The sequence below is a fragment of the Cyprinodon variegatus genome, unplaced genomic scaffold (genome assembly GCF_000732505.1).
Source record: "Cyprinodon variegatus isolate N-32 unplaced genomic scaffold, C_variegatus-1.0 Scaffold736, whole genome shotgun sequence".
NCBI classification, from domain to species: Eukaryota; Metazoa; Chordata; class Actinopteri; order Cyprinodontiformes; family Cyprinodontidae; genus Cyprinodon; species Cyprinodon variegatus.
In genome coordinates, this window is record NW_015151189.1 from 57,275 (window position 1) to 77,167 (window position 19,893).

Genomic DNA, 19,893 nt, shown 5'->3' on the forward strand with positions numbered 1-19,893 from the left:
TAGGCCTTCAAACTCTCTGGACAAATTGTGTAATGCACAGACACTTTCCCTGTTTTTCTACCACAGATGATCCTTTGGTGTGCTCTATTTCAAACCCTGACTTTGTGATATACTCCTCCGTGGTGTCTTTCTACCTGCCGTTCATCGTCACTCTGCTGGTATATATCCGAATCTACGTCTTCCTCAGGATGAGGAGGAAAAGGATCGCCTTCGGACAGGCAAGCGGAAAAGTTCAGCCTGGTTCCACTCAGCCTTCAATGGTAAGTTTAATGCATACCTTTTCCTATGGTTTACTTTCAAAAGTGTGCTTTTTCCTTTAGCAGAACTCTTTGATAATGGCATTTAAAGATAGCTTCTATACAATATATATATTAGTATTAGATAAACAGCAATGGATAATTTTTGCTGTTCGCATTTTTTTGTTTTGATCAATATGTATTTTTCTGATTTTTCACTCATACAGGTTTAATTCACTCATTCTCTTTTATTCTGATTCATGATTGATATTGATTTAATCAGAAATAGAGAAAAAATGTACGAATATGGTCAGGAAATTTTCGTAAATGTACTGCAGTAAACAGAAATGAATGGAGCGAATGGTTTCGCTATTTAAAGCCACAATCAGGAGCAAATTAGCAGTCTGCATTGTGAAGATAGCATTTCAAGTGATATGAATGATACTGACTGGGCAAATGGAGCAAATCAAAACTGCAATTTGTGCAGTGGATCTGCAAATAGAGCGACTTCAACAATATGACATGTTCTCTCAATTTTCATTGCGTTAACTACTCAGGGACTGACTCTGGTTGTGAAGCAAGGTGAAGAAGCGCAGCGGAGACTAAGCTCTTTTCATTCAAAAACTCACAGCAGATTTCATCCCTTGACACATGTTATGTCCTTATTCTGTGGAAAATACTGCTGGAGGTGACCATCATCCAGCTGCAGCTCCTGGAGTAATCATTGATACTCGCCGAATCTAAAGCCTCTCTGGAGGATCTGCTCGACCCATGGACACCAATGCCATTGTTAGGTGCTCCACATTACGTACAGCATCTTGACTAACTCGATAAAATGAAGGTCTTTCATTTTGAGTTGAACAGACAAGAGAACCCAGCAAGCAGATAGGAGCTCCTCCTTATTGATTATGTGAACTAGGGAAAATGTTGACTTGTCGTTGTGAATCATTTGTGATTGTGAATTATATTAGGGTAGGAAACACTAAGCTCTTTCAACGAGCACTCATGGATAAATTGAAATTACCCCCACACCAACACAATATTAATGCTTTGATATATACAGTATGAAATGGAAAATACCGGATCTTAACTTACTAGTTGTCTTCTTTCTCAATCCAGTTAAGATGTCTTGTCCATTTTTTTGGGAGTGGGGGTGGGGGGTATCCTATAGTAAATTTTTGTCAGACCCCTGCTAAGAATGCATATGTGAGAAAAATTAGCATTCTTAGAGATGACCCCAAAAATGTAATTAAAAAAGTGCCCTCAAGGCGTACAAAAAGTATTAAATATTAAACATCCTTCTCCTTCATCCTTGGAAGACAATATAGACATAGATTTGTAGCATTTAGTGCTTATATAAAGTGCAGCTGTGCTGAAACTGATTATAAAATTGGCAGGTGGTTTTATTTGATCGTAAGCAAGGGTGTTCAGTGTTTATATGATGTTGTTCACTGAGAAGAAGTGAGTGTGTCAACTTGAAAGTATGATGGAATGTGGGTGACTGCAGTGGGGCAGTGGGGGCGATCGCTTACATAGCTTTGGGAAATTAACTGTTCCTGAGTCCATTTGTTTTTTTATCCTTCTGATATAGATTACAGCATCATTTTCCTGATGAATGTCAAGAAAACACGGCCTCAGTGGTTGAGATCTCTGTGTGTAACACTTCTCTGGACTTGTGCATTGTAATCCAAGTCCACAGTTGTCATTATTAAAACACACAGACTGAAAGTGTTTGTACGCCAAACATTTGAAAATGGTATAAAACTATTTATAAAACCATATTCACACATAAATCCAAGCCATCTTCCTTCATATATCCAAGTGTGACTCAAAGTTTGCACACAAGCCTCCACCTCATGTTCAGCCCTCCAACTAGAGGGCTTTACATGAAAGTTGGAATGATATGTTTAGTAGCCACAGTAGTGATAAATAAGCCAAGATCGTCTGTCAGGTCTAGTAAAATGATTTGACATTAGTTTTGTGTCACTCACACATAACCTAAAAGCTGTTTGAGAAAAGTATAAATTTTGAAGCTTTTGAAGCGACAATCTTATCAAATAGAAAATGTATCAAAATTGGACAAAAGGGAGTTTGCCTTGTCTTTATAGTCTAAAATAATAATTTGACATTCATTTTGTGTAAACAGGTCACAATAATTGAAAATTATTCAACTTTGTTTGTCAGCACTGTTAGTTTGCATATTTATTGATGGTCCCTCGCAGAACAGCTGTATGTTGGAGTAGTGAGCAGCCTCACTGAATTTCTGGGGAATGCTTGGGGGTTGTTTTGAGGATGTTGTTCAAGGTAAACCACAGTCCACCTGGGAGTTAATAGTAATGTTTCAAAGGATGCTAATAGCATTAGCATTGACCTGTTGCCCTTTCCCCGTTGTGTCAAACATTTCTTCAGTTTTACTGAAGAAATTATTGTTGTTGTTGTTGATAACATATTATTAGGTAGGATAACTGCACCTGTCCTGAACTTAAGGCAGACAAACACAGCACTACAAGGTTGACAGATCTGTCTGACCGCCTTTCTTGTATCTTATGTTAAAAGCCTAAAACTAACAAACACAAAATGTGCCTAATGTTGTAAAAAGCAGCCCAACTTTCAGCATTCTGCCTCAAAGCATATTTCCCTGCCTAAGGTGTTCAAAAAAACTCAACTGAATGGAACCTCACCAAAGCTGGCAATACTGCTTAGCAGTACCTTGCAGACCAGTAGGAAGCATTCAGTAGGATGTAGTCTTTTTGCAGACCCCCGTCTTCTTAAATGTATCCCCTTGGGCTTCTGATGAGCAGATGAAAACACAGTTGTTGTTTTTTTTTTTACTTTTATTATTTTTAGAATAGACACCTTTAACATTAGATATAGTATGAAATAATTAAAAAAATGTTAAATAAAATGAAAAATAATATTGATTATATACTGTACTATGAAAAAAGTGTAACTTAATCTAAGTCAAAATATACTCACTTTACCCATTCAATGTAAACTTGTAAAATAAAATAATGATGCATTTCCTTAACCTTAAAAAGAAAGTTTAATGAATGAAAGGATGTTATTAGCAAAACATTAAACACCCGCTGTGTAAAAGCTCTGGCTCTGACATTTAGAAAGTTTTAGAAATGATTTCCAGATAAAAGGGCTGAAAAGTGATGTCAAGCAGATCATTCCAATGAAACATTTCTCTGGTGAGATCGTCAGACTGCTGTAATTTTGTGCGAGGCAGCTTTGTTAATGTAAGCTGAGTGCAGCGGAGTGTTCAGAGGAACAGAGGTCTGAAAGGAATGTAAATGTAACGCACCGTTTATGAGCACTGGACACGGCTGTCTGTCCAAATAAAGCTGTGGTAATTTAAATTGACTCGTCAAGTTAAAAATAGTATGTTTAATCAAGAGGGTGTGATAATGTTTTGGCCACTTTGTTTAACTTATTTCAATCTAAAGTGTGCGCTGGGATCAGACACAACATTAAAACAGCAATTAAATGGTCTGTTCACAATACTGGTTTGTTGGGAGCAATAAAAAGCATGAAGCTCTAAGCCATTTTAGCCAAACTTTGATGCCTGGGTGACTGTCAGAAGATATACAGTAAAAGCTAAACTTCAGTGAGTTATGAAATAAAACTAAGTATTAAAAAAAAACGGGCCAAGAAAGGACAAAATAGACCAAAATAGGCTCACGCCTAATAAAGTTTCCATGATAATTTTGTCTTTTGATTCAATTATTTTACCAAATGAACAGCTAAATTTGCTATTTGAATCAGTGTAAGTTCACCTGAACAAAATGATTAACCTTTAGTAGAATGACAATTTAGGAGTTTAGCAGGTTTATCTGAAGTGGACCTGATAAAGAACATTGTTAAAAGCTTGGCTTTATTGTTATAAAACAAAAAAGAAAGCCGGAGTTCTGATTTTCTTCTGTTGATACTGTCATGATGGCGCTGTTGACTGGCTTAATTATGAATTTAATTCACCTTTCTAACTCTGATCCACCTACTCCTTCCTCTATTTAAGGTGCTTGCATCCAGTCATCAGGGACAGATTATTTCTCTCGAGCCAGTGAGGAGAGTGTGTCCAGCGGTACCTTAGTGTTTCTGATTTCCTTTTCTGCCTCTCTACCACTGAGCCCTCCTGTTCCTGTCTGATCTGTTTTAACCTGCCCGCTTCCGGTTATCAGTGGAGATTATTCACAAATATGTGGAGAGAGTGATTCAGTGTTACCTTAGTGTTTTTCACTACCTGATCCTGGCCTGGCCTGCCTCTCAACCACTGAGGTTGCCTGTTCCCGTCTGATCTGTTTGCCTGACCTGTTTTTGGATTACTGCTGGATTCTGCCTGCTTAACGAACTTGGATGGGTTTCTTATCTGGATTTTGCTCTGGAACCTCTTCGAACTTTTGTCTCCTGGTTCTGAATCCTGAGCATGTCCTTTACACCGGCTTTGGCTTCACCCTCTGGATTATCCTGCCCTCCTTCATCTGCCCGGATCTGGTCTCCTTTTGGTTTTTAACCCGTCTTTCCTGTCTGCAGAGGTTCCTACAATAGACACCCTTGCTGCTGTGAGTGCAGATCCAAAGTTCTTAATAAAAGTAATCCCACTGGCTGTCTTGCTTTGAAGTACTGGTTCTGCTGTTCTGAGCCGTGACAGATACAGTAAATGGAATGACCAGATCTGTCTCTCATTTGACTAAAGTAAGCTTTAATAGACATTTTTTGACTTAGATTGCAATGTGATGATGTGCTGTTAATGTTTTAAAGCCTCTTTGGAAAATTTCAGTTGATTAGAAAGAATATAGCAAAAACCTTTGCATATAACAGCATTTTAGGAATATATCATTTTGCAGACTTTAAAAAATTGTGGTGACAATGTGATGGTTCTACAATCATCTGGTGCTTCATGATTTTTCTTTTTTAAACTGATGATAAAATCTATTTTATTTCCAAGAAAATCCTAAAGAAGAATGCCTGGTGGTTACTTTGTGACCTCAAGTACAATTTGGTCATTCTGCCCAGCAGGGAAACGATCTAAAGCACTGCAGCATGTTCATCTCTGGAATGCTAAAAAAAAGAGTGGAAGGCAGTTGAAATGAATGCTCTTGAGCATTTAAAGCTTGGACTTTAATCCAATTGCATGGGGCTGACCTTCAACATTGGTCAAAATCCTTCCAGTTTGGTTCTTTAAAAGGATTTTGCAAAGATTAGGGGGACAAAATCCATGAATGGTGATGTTAGATGAATTGTTGACACAAATGCTTCGTATATTTTAAGCAATTGTTTGATGGCGCAACCCCTCATCAATTTCTGGCGGTACTTACCTTTATCAGTGGAGTTAGATTGGTTTAAAAACCATTTCTCATTTAATTAATGAAATTCTCAACTCAAAGCTTTTGTTTCTATTTACTCAAATTAGCTTAGGCCTATGCTGAAACCTCCTAAGTATTCAATCGTGAAAAAAAAAAAGTAGAAAAAAGAAAAAAATCCAAGGAGGGAAAAAAGAGGGACTCACTAAACTAAGCTAATGCACATATATTATATCTCACTAAGCTAAAACCAATCAGTGTATCTTATAACTTCACAGAACAAAAAAAATATAATACTTTTAATATTTTTATTGTTTAAAGAGAGTGAATTATATTATAATTCACTCTCTTTAAAAAATATCTTTGAAATAATTTTCTTTGGATATATGAAAGATTGACCTGTTAAATTCATAATCTGTATTATTTGTTTTAATGCACATACGTTTTGTTTTTTTCAGAAAATTCCTCATGGTTTATGACAAGGCTAGCATGTAAATGTGCAGCGATTACTGTGGAGAAGACCCAAATGTAGAAAGATCTTGAAAAGAAAAAGGAAGAAATTATTCAACTTTATATGGCTAATTAACTGAAATGTGCCTTACATGAAGGGGAACATTTTGTTGAAAGCTGAGTACAGCAAAAGTTTAACAAAGACTCAAAAAAATATCACAAAAAGGCAAATGTTGGAGGTTTTGTATCAAATAACACAGGGAAATAGTTTTATTTAGGAAACAGAGCCCAGTCTGCCAACAAGGCATAAAGCATAATCGATTTAGGGTAGTGGCAGCCTAGTGGTTAGGGCATAGAGCTTGGATACTGAGGTTCTGAGTTCGAACCCCACTCCCATAGACTGCCATTCTGGGTCTGTGGGATTGGGTCCCCACATTGCTCCCTGTGGGCCTCATGAAATGCAGAGTTGAATTTCTCCAATGTGAGATCAATAAAGTTCAATTATTATTATGAATGAGATGAACCAGGCAACATAGCAACTAGTGAAATAAAAAGGAGAAACACCAACTGATACCATAGTTAAAAGTAATCAACTACTCAAGGAACATTTAAAACTGAAGAACCTCTTTCTCTTTCTAGCTAAAGGCCATTTCAGTTTGCCCTCTTTCTTTTTCTGGGTTCATTTATGGCATACTGGATGAGTTGTTTAGGCTCTATCCTACTCTTCCTGGTATAGTTACCTTTCAAATAGAACTAAAATGCTTTCAACCCCAGTTACTTAATGATTAAACAGGGTTGATGGGATGGTAATTATTTATTTACAGGTCCCAAGTTGGATTCAATAACCTATTATCCTTAAAAATCAATTGCTCATTTAAAAATGCATTTTGTCTGACTGTTTATCTGAAACATTTATTTGAAATAACCTAAAAACACCAAGCAATGGGCAAATTGATGAATTAATTAATGGGCAAATGTTTTTGCACAAAGGTACAGAAGCTACATAATTTTTTTAACAATTTTACAACTTTGAAACCTTTACAATTTTTACGCAAGATAACATTTCTGCAAAATTTCTAATATAACTTTTTTTTCTCTCTGTGGTAGAAAATATCATAAATAAATCCAGCGTAAGGCTGTTAGTTTTGGGTTATCTCCCATCCTCCTAAAGATGTATTTTTAAATAATTTTATATAACTTTTATATCACCAAATAAATGTGAAACAGTGGAGGAAGCTAGTGTTTTTCCTCTTAGGAACTGGATCTAAACTCTGTTCCAGTGATGATGACAGAGTTCAAACCTATTATCCATTTAAATCTCTGAGATACTTTATATCAGATTTGTCCTGTTTAGTTATGTATATCTTCTAATTTTATTTATTCTACTACTTGGAGTTGTTATGATGCTCACAGTAATTAGATAAATTTGACATCCTTGTTTAAAAAATTAACTTTGGTTTGAATATTTATCTCCATTTTTTGATCCTATACATCTGTTATGGATTATGGTTCTTTTTGTTGTCTTCTTTGCATTTTCTGTATAGGTGATTCAGCAACCCCAGTCCCAAGTCAGGAGACGGTCTTAATTGAACTTACACAGCAGGTTATAAGCTTCCCTATTTGGGATTTCAAACTTTATCTTCTCTACATTTTCAATAGTGTGCATCATGAAGTTTGTAGTGCGCTTTAATTGAGTTGACTCAGGAGTCAGACGGCATGAAAACATACACGACAAGTAACCCAGTTTCCTTGATTTGCTCTGTCCCTGTCATGAATTCCAATAAAACCGTCCTCTGCGATAAGACAAGCCGAATTGATGAGTTTCGAGTGAAGGGCGGAGAAATGTGCTACTTGTATACTGATGAGGTTTTGTGCATTCATCCAAAAAATGTTTTATTTATTTACCTCCTTTCTGTTTTCTTAGGAGACGTGTCTGCAGGAAGAAACTCCTAAGGGAAGACAAGACTTATCACCTATAAGGATTAAAGTGGTGAGTGATGTTTTCAGGTTATGATCAAATGAAAGCATGACAATCTAGTTAGTAACAGTCCCAGATTGTTGTGACCCGGTGACTAAACAAGGTCCTTCTGTTTCTATTCTTTCCTTTTCCCCGTCTGTGCATTTTCATGCAAACTCAGGATCTCTTTCGATCCACTGAGCGGTTACAAGCCCAGCGGTCTGAGAGGGAGTCTGAAATTGCAATTCTGAAGCGTAGCTTGCTCTTACGTCACCTGGTCGCTTGTCATCTAAGCAAAGTCTAGGGATGACGCACTGCAGCACCTGCACAACCTGCAGGCTGCTTGAAAGCTGAGCAAATAACAATCTGTAGTTTTGCTTAGAGGTAAACATAAGTTGATATGAGTCAGAAAGTAGAACAGAAAGTTTCTGTTTTTTGCCGCACTGCTTGAACCTTATTGATTGATGTTATTCCTCGTGAAGGAAATGGCTAATTAAAGCAGCTGGTGAAGACTTGGTTATATGGGTGATGTATGAACAAGCTGCAGGAATAAAAGGCTGCATTTACTAATGCTCATAATACGCTTCCTGATGTGTGCTGAATGCCCAAGTAGAGCTGCAGTGTAAAAAAAAGTTTGTGTCTCCTAAAACAGCTTGAATCAGCTGCAAAGTCAAATTTTCTCAGCCTTATTAAACACTTTGTTGGCTTGGAGTAGCAATTATCTGCTAGTATAACCAAATGAACCCAAGGGGAATTAGGCAAATGGACTCTTGTTATTTAAAAGACTCCACACAGGTAGAGAGAATCCTGATTCAAAGGCAATGAAGTGCAATTATCGAATATAAAATCCTCAATGATTATTCTTTAATACATTGGGGCATTAAAACTATCTGTAAAAACAATTTAAAGAATTTTTAGTTTATTTACCTTTGAAGAAACAATTGTTTTTTCTGTTTACTAGATATATTTTAGGTGCCTCTTAGTCTATTAAAGAAAAGAATAGAAAAGAATCACAGAAAAGTAGACTTTTTCAGTTTACTGAATGAGCTGAACTACATAGACTCAATGTAATATACTTCAACTGATTTCTCTCTTTATGTGAATAATTATGGATTGCATATTATAACACATAAAAAAAAAAATACAGAAATATCATTCTTTTGAAAAGTCCCAGCTAAATTGGTTGCTTTAATAGTGACTTTCAGCATGTCAGCATTGTTGCTCTGGGGTTTAGGTCAGGTTAATTGGATGGCATTATAAGCGTGGTGATACCACTACCATTATATTTGTGATTTTGGCTCCATGCAAATGGACTTTATCTCCAAATAAAATGAAAGTATACTTTCCTTGAAACAGTTTTAACCCTCTCTTCTTTTGTTCATCCATGCTAAAAGATTTTCATTGTTTGTTTGTTTCTTTTTTTTTTTATTAGGGAGGGACTTGACAAAGGGAATGCAATACCTGTAGTTGTAGCCCTGGATCTGAATGTATCTGTGTGTGACTCTAGAGGCTATGACTGTCTTCCTCATGGTTCTGCACAGCATAACCTTTCACTTCATTGGTTTTATCAAGTATTAACATTTTTAGAAAACCTGAATTCTGGGTTGTGATTAGCTGTTAGCCATAAAAATGAACATAATGTGGCTCACTTGTTGTACACTTCCAACCACTTTACTTAGAAAATCTAACTTTGGAGCTTCATGGAGTCAATTGTGTCACTGGAGGCTATATCAGTGTTGATTTCAGCCAATTAATATACCGTAAAAAAAATATTTAAACCATTTCATTTTAACTTATCAGTTGTAAGGGACTTTTTTTTTTACCAATTCACCAGAGTTAGATTACTTTGGATTTCTGTCTGTTGTAGTAGGAAATTGACTTCTAATTTATCAAGATCTTGGGAAAACCAAAACAATGAGCTGAAAATTCTAAACATGCTGCACAGATCTTATACTCTGCTACTGAATGCAAATTGTGATTGTTATTATGGTTGATCATTTCTCATGTGCCACTTATTTATAACTATTTTTGTGCACTTTAAGAGTTAAGAAAAAAACACTTGCACTGACAGAAAACCCTTTTTCCACCTCAGCAGAGTGTTGAACCATCAGGTCCATCCAAGCCCAATCTGCTCTCAGGCTTCCTGTGGGGCAAACGCCCAAAGACCGGACCAGTGGAGAACTCTGTGCTGCCCCCAGTGGACACACAAAACTACTGCAGCATCAGCCATGCCTCCTGTGGCCGCACTGACTTGGATCTGGAGCAGGACCAAAGAGGGCAGGATGCAGTGGACAATGACCAGGAACACCCTCCTGTCAGGATGGGGTGCGAGGTTAAGGATCTGACAAATGGTCGGACGCACACGTCGCTGCGGCCAATGTCTCATTCTTATACCAGCCAACGATTCAGGAGCATGCACGCTCGGGAGAAAAAGGCAACTCAAATGTTGGCCATTGTGCTTGGTGAGTCAACGCTTTCATAATAGGGATTAAATAAGAAAACCAGCATGTAAATGTCAAGGGAGCACACTGTGGAGACACATTTCTTAAAGTAGCCCTATTCTTTAATCAACTTCAGCTCCTTTAACATTTTTCCTAATGAACCTTTCTGCCTCTTGTACTGGCTCACAGGAGCTCTCCTTTTGCCATGACGGCACAACAGTATTTACTTAATCTCTGTGCTCTAACCTTATTTCTTGCAGAGCTGCATTAAAAGCTTAAATGTCAAAAAGAGGTTTGGCTGAGCTCAGGACTGCAGTGTGTGTTGTTCAGGAGTCAGGACACCTTGTACACTCACTTCACTGGCCAGCCAGGTTATTTTAAGCTCTGTCCAGTTCACCCTGGGATTGCAAATGCCTGACAAAACTCCAATCAGTGATGCTGGATTACATTACACTGGTTTTGGTAATGAGAGCCGTGCACATATACAAAAGAACATCTCTGTTAGGCCAATTTCTCGCGTTTTCCCAAACTCAACCTGATTTCTCAGTAATCTTCAGGTCCAAGTTACAAAGTGAACTGCAGATTCTCTGCAGCCTTAACATTTTATTATCTGTGTATATGTCACAAACTCCTTGAAAAGCGACACTAATAATAAATTATTTTCTAATTAAAACATTGTTTTATTAGACATCCTCAATATTAGGTTTGTAGCCATATCTTGGTCAGTTTCCCGTTTTGCCCTACTCTTCATATTTAAGATGACAGAGTAAATATTTATCTGTGAGATGTTAAAAGCTTGGAAGATTCTTAGATAATCTAATCCAGCTCTATAAACCCCCACTACATTACCCCCAACCTGTCACCTTTGTCATTTGCTCCTTATGAGCCTGTTTGTTCACCTCTGAAGCTGGACAGAAAAGCTGAATTTTGCTTCTAATAAAGGGACATTGTGTAAGAATTACTGTCATCTAGAGGTGAAATGGGGGTATTTCATTCAAACAAACACTAAAACTCAGCATGTCACTGCCACAAACATCTATTGCGGAAGCAGTAGCCCCCATGTGTCAAAAAGCCTCACCAATGCAGGCGTAACCACGTCATGTCACAAACCTGGTCTTATAGTTCAGTCCAAGCCCAGAGGAAGAAGTTGGTTCCAGTCGGTCAGCTGGAAATGAAACACGGCGGACATTGCCCAGAGGGTCCCAGACGCTGATGTCTCTGAGGTCGGCACACAGGAGATCAGAGCTGAGCAGACGAATGAATGCAGGGAAATCCAGAGGGCAGAGCCAAAGCAGATGTTGAAGATGTGCTCGGTAGTCAGAGCCATGAGATCAGAGGTCCAAAGAGGTGCCGAAAGGAAATCCACAACGGAGTCAGGAACAGTTCCAGGTTCGGTTTACAGAAAGGAAGATATCAAGCAGGAATCCAAAGACAGATCAGGCAAACAGATCAGAACAAGATCAGGCAGGCTCAGAGGCAGATTGGATCAGGTTTAAACAGTCAGAAAACACAGGTACGCTAGAGAACTCCCACCAAAGGCTCAAATAATCTGGCACTGATGACTGGTTAGAAGGCTGTTTAAATCATTTTAGCCGGTGGATCAGATGAGTGGTAATGAGAACTGGGAGGAGCAAGGCAGGAGAATAAAATGTGTAAACAGACCTGTCATCAGCGCCAAGACTATGACACTGGTATTTTCTGTAATGAAATGCCAGCATTCACAGCGACTTTGAAAGCCACTAAACTCACCTGCAAATCTGTACCAACATGATTGGTCTATGTTGGCAGGATCTGCTGTTATCCTTTCTATGGTAGCTTGTAACATTGTCTAATTAAACTGAATGGAAAATGTTAGATTTAGGCCAATTAAGGCAGTACATTTAACTTGCCAAGGAGAAACATGCTACTTCAGCTTCCTTTTTAAAATCTTTCTCCTTCATTGGTGCCTTTCACCTGGAGAAGGGTTGCTCGCTGCTCGACCTCTTTTTTTTAATGCCTTCAGTTTCTTTATCTTTTAAGTCGTCTTTTTGCTTTCTTGGAGATGGTGAAACTGTTTATTGTGTTGCTGCTGCACATTTCCAGTCCTGTAACGTGCTGCAGCAGTCCAGACTTTCAGCTGTTCGGCTAGCATCTCCAAAGCCTCACAACTGCCTCTCAATCACACTGAACTGCCAGCAAGAGGAAATGCATTGTTATTCCATGCATTAGTAACGTTTGAGCCCTTGCCAGCTTCTGTACTTAACAGATAGCAAACTCACAGTCAGTGACCAGACTTATGTAGAAAATATTATAAAACTGTTTGTTTATGAAAAGTAGGCTGATTATTAGTGGAGGTAATAATGCACCAATAATAACATATGTAAATGCAGTCATCAATTTTAGTCAGTAAAAAAAAAAAAAAAAAGATTGTTACACAATGTCAGTGATGATGCACTGGACTTTTTTAAGGGGGCAAAGTAAATATCTAACATATTTTCTGTGCAAGATTTTGAAAATGATGTAATTTTTTTTTCTTCAAAGTTAGGTGCTACTTAATGTTAATCCATCATAAAACATCTCAATAAAAGACATTCAGGTCTGAGGTTTGTATGTTAGGAAATGTAAAAAAAGTTAATAGGTATGAATAAGTTAGCAAGAAGCTGCAGAAGACAAAGTAGTGGAGAGGGGTGGCAGAGTCTCAAGCAAATGGTCAGCACTTATATTGTGCCAGAATCTAAAACAAACGTATGTAGTTATGTTTTGCATAAATGAACATAATTAAAACACATCAGCATGAAAAAGATGAGAGGACAGCGTTTGGAGAATACAATGTAAATATCCTCTGTCTGCATTGAGACTGTGTAACTGAAGGCAAGGCAAGGCAAAGCAAATTTATTTGTATAGCACAATTCAGTACAAAGACAATGCAAAGTGCTTTACATGATTAAAATACAGGAAGATAAAACAGAATCAAAGCAAGTAGGAAAAAATAAAAAACAAATAAAATGAAATAAAAAATGTAGAAACAAAAAAAGAATATTAAAAACAGTTGGAACTGAAGGAACTAAAACACTGATCACAGACATATATTTTTGTTTCAGTTTGGGTAAATGTTCAACTCAAACTCATTGAAGCTTAAAGTAAAGCTTTGTTGGTGGAACAGTGCATCCCTTCACAGTTTGACAAGTACTAGATCTTCTGGGACATAAACGTGTGTGCAATTTGGGCGTTCCCACAGAGGAACAAATACAAGTGCCATCCCAAACCCCACAGTTGTTAGGGCGAGTGGACCATTCAGCCCTTAAATAGCAATTCTGCATCAGTTGCAGGCTTGCTGGAATTTGGCAGTGGATGTAACGGTGACCTGATGGCAGAGAAAAGACGTTCCTCCAAATGTAAATTTGTTTGGTTTGCTGTATCTTCGTCACACTGATGGAAAATCACAAGTTAGGTTTAAGAAGGAATGTAATTAATTCCAAAATGGAGGGTCCTCTTTGAAATACTTTTATCTGGCCATAGACATTTGTCATCCTGCGCCACAAAGCTACAGTCACGCACATGGGGTGTCACTATGTTGCCGTAGTAACGACTACTTTCCTTTTCTGTTGGAAGGAAAAAGCCATCCCATTCTCGTTTAAAGCCCCCCATCTTCAGACAAGGCGCCTTCCACAGCTGGGAGTGACGCTCAATAGTTATAGGGGAACACTGTTTTTTTTTTTTTTTACATTGGGCCCTTGATTTTACGTTATTACATCATGTTATACTCACCCATATGAGTCTTGTGTCATTTGGAGCCGTTCTGTAGATATTCCATTAGGTTATATCCAAGTAACGTCTTCCTATGGGCAACGACCTGAAGGCACAAACTAAATTGTTCATAATTTATCATTTATCGTATGTCAGCATTCATAACATGTAGGCGAATCACTGTCCCCCAGTCATCCGCGGTTATATTTTTTATATTTATATCTTTTAAGAACGAAGGAGCAAGAATATGGCAGCTAAAGACATAAAACCTAGGAAAAGCTTCTGTTTTGGCTAACTAAGTTTGTATTTTATCAGAATAATGAAAGATGTTTCACAGAATGATATACAGTATTTGTGAACAGGAATTCTTGGTGTTTGAAGATATTTGGTCGTGACCCTAACAGCTTGCAGATACCATTTCCTGTACAAATAAGTTCAACAATTGTCCAGTGTCAATGTCAGAGAAACTGTAATGTGACATACATGAGTTAACCAGTTTATGTGTATAGCTCCATAAAAAATGTTGTCTTCAGATACACTGAAAAAAAGAATGCAATCGTTTTTTAGTTACTTTAACACAATTGCTTCATGTTAGCAGGGTAGGACATAAAACAATTGTGTTAAAGTAACTAAATATGATTAAGTAAATGAAAAAATCAGTTGCATTCTGGTCACTGATGTGTTTTGGAGGTCTAGCTTTGGGAAAGGAAACAACCATGAAATAAGACTATGATTAACGTATTTTTTTTATCTCTCTCTTTCTCTATCTTCTCTTTGTTTCACTTTCATGGCATTCAACCTGTACTCCGCTGTCCTTTCCCCACACCGCTCCACTGTCTTCCTGCTTCAGGGGTGTTCCTCATCTGCTGGCTGCCTTTTTTTGTGACTCATATCCTGAATACCCACTGCAGGACGTGCTACGTGCCTCCTGAACTTTACAGTGCTTTCACCTGGCTGGGATATGTAAACAGCGCCCTAAACCCTGTCATCTATACTACCTTCAACATTGAGTTCAGAAGGGCCTTCATCAAAATCCTCAGCTGCTGAGACGAATAAAATCATGTCAGGAGATTAAATTGGAGACCATGCTGCGTGCTTGTGCAATATCTCAGGATTTGCGTATTTGGTAAACTGTGACCCCAGGATAAACTTCAATGGAGGAAAACAAACAGCTATTAAAGGATGCGGGAAGCAATAAATGTATTTCAAAGCTTGGTTTTTATTTTCAACAGTATTATTCCTCATAAAATACCTTAATTGTTATATGCAGACTGTCTTGAAGAGCACAGTGTGTTCTCTTTTATTTTAGGGGATTTGTCTTGTAAAGTATTCTGTATTTACCTTTCATCGGTACAGCTCCATAGTTCATGATATAAATCTTTAAGCCTTTAGGAGCCAAAATGGAGCCTTAAGGCTGATAAATGGATATATGGGCCTGTTCATCTAAAGGTCTTCTGAATCCACATCATGTGGATTAAGTAATGTTACTCAACTCTCCCACTCAGCCCCTCCTTCATCTCAATGACCTTCAGGTACTCACCTGCGCATGCACGGATCGAAATTCACTACTACTGTATGTATTAGAAATGTGCCCATAGGACAGCGCTGGTTCCTGCCAAGACACAAAGTCATTTTGGAGATTTTCATATGTGCAGCAGCCATTGTGCTCAGTGTGGACTCATTGAAATAAAAAAAGGAAAATTAAGTGTTAAAACCCTTTTTTTTTTTTTATTAACTGTATTTATTTGCAATCTCTTCAGCCTCTGCAGCAGGAGTGCAGACTAGGAGCATTTTTGCCATGGACAAATTAACCAAGGCAGAGCATTGTAAATGAAATAAAAAACAAACAAAATAATTTTGTTGTCCAGAGGTATATGTGTAAACATGAACTTAACTTTTCTTTAAATAAGTTAAAGATTTTTTTTTATAAAAAAAAATTATAATAAAAATAAGTGAAAGATATTGCCATTAAAGAAAATCTAAATAAATAAGTCAAAGGTGCATAGCAATAATGCAGTGAGAATAAAAAAAATAAATAAAATAAGAGTCTTTAATTTTTAATGCTGGAAAATGCTAGCACAGTAAATATCACCATATGTTGATGGAAGTGTTATACTTCTGGCTCACCATTGTTAACCAGTATTATAAAAATGTATGGGTTGGCAATAAAAAAAAAAGCCTAACCCCTAACCCTCTATAGCTTGTTATGTGACATGTCAGCACTGCATCATACACAAGGCATACAAAAAAGAGAAAGTAATACAAATTATGCTGCACTAAAGATGGGTGTGGACTTTGAATTATCTTTGTGCATAAATTGTGCATAAATACGTGCATATATGAGTTGCATTATAAATGTTTGATCATTTATTTGCTGTATCCACTCTTTATGTTGTAATTATTACCCCTGTCATGCTTTGGTGTATCTGCCTTTCATATCAGAGGCGTAGCAAAAAATAAGCTTGATGCATTGCCTTACAATTCATTTAGCAAAAAAACTAATTAAATGAAGCACCAAGCCATGTTACCACATTTGCACATTTTGAAAAATTCCAATAGATTCCACACACAATATGAACAAAACATATGCATCATTGTTACAGGTATTGCAGCTGCTATTAATCCGTTCCCAAAGATTAATGGTGGAAACCTTTAATGTTTTTAAAATAACTCTCAGACAGGTAATTTTATTTCTAAGAGGTAAGGTTGTCAGGAGTACACAGAAATCATCTCAATCTCCAAAACATTGCTTTGTCATAAGGGTTTTTGTACCCTTCTTAAACAATTGTGTATGTACAAGCTCTCTTCATCACACTGCTTCCAGTATGTGTGTGTTCGTGTTTGTATTTGAGACATTGTGGGGCCCATTTTCTGAAAAAAAAAATAGCACATTCTGGGGGCCAACTGCTCCTTCTGGGGCCCATTGTCTAGACCCCTAAAGGATATTTGCTTATCTAAGGTCAGGGGTCACGTTTTGGACTCAAGTGTAAATTGAGTTTAGGTTAGGGTTAGGTTTTAATATGGAGTTAAATTGGTCTCAATTTTCACAAAAACACATATGTGATTGATACACAGATGCATTTTTTTTTTTATTTGCTCATATTAAAGAGCTGTCAACTGGGCTGTACAATCCTCTCCCTATAAATATTTAATCCTCTATGAAAAAATGCAAATAATTCTTTAATAAGACCCTCATCTAATAGACATGCAATGTTTGTTCTTAAACCTAATGTGTGTAACGAACCTAGTGACTTATTTCTTTGTTGTTTTATGCACAAAATATGACAACAACCGGACTAAATCGCGAAATGAAACAGCGTGCGGAGAGAGAAACTCTATGTAATGCGTATTACTAAGGGTATGCTGGCCTGACGTGGTATGCTGAGCTCACAGAACACCAGAGCAGAGCAAATAGTCATCCCACGTGGAGTAGAAATGGGTTGGAAATTAATGAAAGTCCAAGGAAAGACCCGAAAAAGATAGAGAGATGTATTATGTGTGTTTGTGTATGTGTGAATATATGCATGTCTGTGTGACAGTTTTATTAACATTTCACAACATTTCTAACAGAAATCTTTTGCTTTTGCACTGGAACTTAGCAAAAGATCTAAATAACCTGGTGCCAGATGACTAATTAGGCCATTTATACTTTCATCAAATACACACAAATAAGTGAACTCTAGAGTCCAACAGAAATTAGTAGGTTAACGTTGGTTTTTCAAATTCATGTTATTCCACTAACAATTGCCAATGTTGATGCACTTCTGCTATGGCTTTAGTCTCCTTACTGATTTAAGCTGTTGCATTGAAAGTCTCAAGCAAATGGTCAGCACTTACATCGTGCTTTTTCAGGTGAGGGGCCTCAAAAGCAAATTCAACACAAAAGTAAGCAAAGCCGTACTAATAAGGCGAAATACCGAAATAACAAAAAAGGCAAAAAGAAAGCACAAACTGCCAAAGTTAAGAATTTAACCCTAGCAAAAACAATCCAAAAAGCCAAGAAATACAGAAGTTACTAAATTTATTGTTTACTGAAAAAAAAACACACAGAAAATCAAGACTTAAAAAACCCAAAATCACACCATTTTACTAATTTGAGGCTTATTTATATTTTTATAAAGACAGAAAAAAAATAATAATAATTTAGGCAGCACACTCATTTGAAAAAAAAAAAATGATACTGGATCAGTTAAAGTGTCTGTCTCAGGTCAAGGATGGGGAGAAATTAAATGACAAAGTCAAGTCAAATATGTCTTTTAGAGCAAATGTTGAAGACAGATTGTGGAGGTGGTGAGGGATATAAAATATTGGGACTTACTGCTTGCTGTACATCTCCTTATATTTTGGTTAGAGACAAACACCTGCTCCCCTAACAGATCTGTGCCTTTGCATCAACTCAGCCTTGTGCAGCTGGAGATGCTTATGAAGATGACGCACCTAGTGTGTGTTCCCCGTGTGTGCATCCATGCTTGCTTTTATTTATGGATGCATGCGGTAATGTGAGAAAAGAATTCTGCTTGTGATCCCCTAAATGTAAACATCAATAATACATTACACAGATTAATGTCTCCCCTCAATTGAAAACTCTGCCTTCTTAGAGATCAAATCAATGCATAATTCATAGTGAGGGCATCATGAAAGGTATATATCAGGTTTGTAATCAAAACATAAATGAAACGGAGCCTGGAATGAGATTAGATGATAAATAAGATTTACTTGTTTTGTCCATCCAAATTAATGTGTTTATGGCACCTTTTATGGTAAAAAGATATATAGCTTTGGTAAAGTACCTCCAGATGACTTCCCAGTAATTCAATAAGCATAAGCACTAATATTTAAAAAGACCTTTTCACCTTTTCTTTTAAATAAACAACATATTGAAGATAATAACTTTCAGCAATAATGAAATAACCAGAAGGCTAAAACAAACAGAGGTTATTGCTGTGCGTTTTTATCAGCAGGGATGGCATTTTTTTTTTTTTTACATTTTCCTCTAATTGTTGCTAGAGGAAAGGTTAAGATGTCATTTGAAACAAAGTGTTTTGACCCTTTGGGATTGTGTACATTCTCAGAACTCATCCAATTTCATGGCAGACTGTTTTTATATCGTAAAGCATCCTTTAGGTTCATCCTTTAGGTGTCTTGAAGGCAATGCAAGCTCCGTAGGAGCTTACTCAACAAAAAATAGATCAAAAGGTATTCATCCAAAAATAATGCTTGAAACAATAGTATTTTGCTGCAATAGATTTTACACATTATGTCAGCCTCACATGAATGTGCTATCACCCACCACTAAGAGGTAACGCTTTAAATTCTCAGCATGTTCAGAGTCCTGGTTGCTTCCCTCCTGCTGGTTCTGGGAAAGACCGCATGAAGCTGCGCTATGGGGCGAAACAGATCTGAAGTCTAATTTGGATCTCTATGTGTCCTCAGTCCTCTGATGAAGCTACATGCCATCAAGTGCAAGAGTATTTCTGTTAGATCATTCTCTACTGCTTAATGATTACACCCCCAAAAGTAGCAGAGCTGAGTCTGGATGGCATGAGTAAGAACTGGAGAACATGAAACTGACTAATGAATGAGTGTTTTAACAAAGTAATAGCTGGGTTTCATAGAGATAGAAAACTACGAATAAAATGGATCTGAATCTTGGTGGTGAGCTAAAAGGCGGGTCCGATTAAGCAATTCCTCACTGGAGTTTAGAGGTAAAATATACATAAGAGAATCAAAGGCTCAGTAGGGTCTTAAAGCCTTCCACATTTTAATTAACATTAGAAAAT

General features: G+C 37.2%; 1 protein-coding gene across 3 annotated transcripts in view; it reads left to right on the forward strand.

Annotated features, from left to right (window-relative positions):
• The window catches only part of drd3 (dopamine receptor D3), a 48,865-nt gene extending 32,942 nt beyond the window's left edge, over positions 1–15,923 (forward strand). For 2 of the 3 annotated variants that reach the window (XM_015395310.1, XM_015395313.1), the window contains 4 exons: positions 67–260; positions 7,914–7,979; positions 10,039–10,408; positions 14,964–15,923. In XM_015395310.1, coding sequence (XP_015250796.1) covers positions 67–260; positions 7,914–7,979; positions 10,039–10,408; positions 14,964–15,160 — 827 coding nt within the window. In that variant the 3' untranslated portion in view covers positions 15,161–15,923. The remainder of the gene's footprint in view (positions 1–66; positions 261–7,913; positions 7,980–10,038; positions 10,409–14,963) is intronic. The other variant, XM_015395312.1, reaches the window with a different exon arrangement.
• Positions 15,924–19,893: the final 3,970 nt, after the last annotated feature.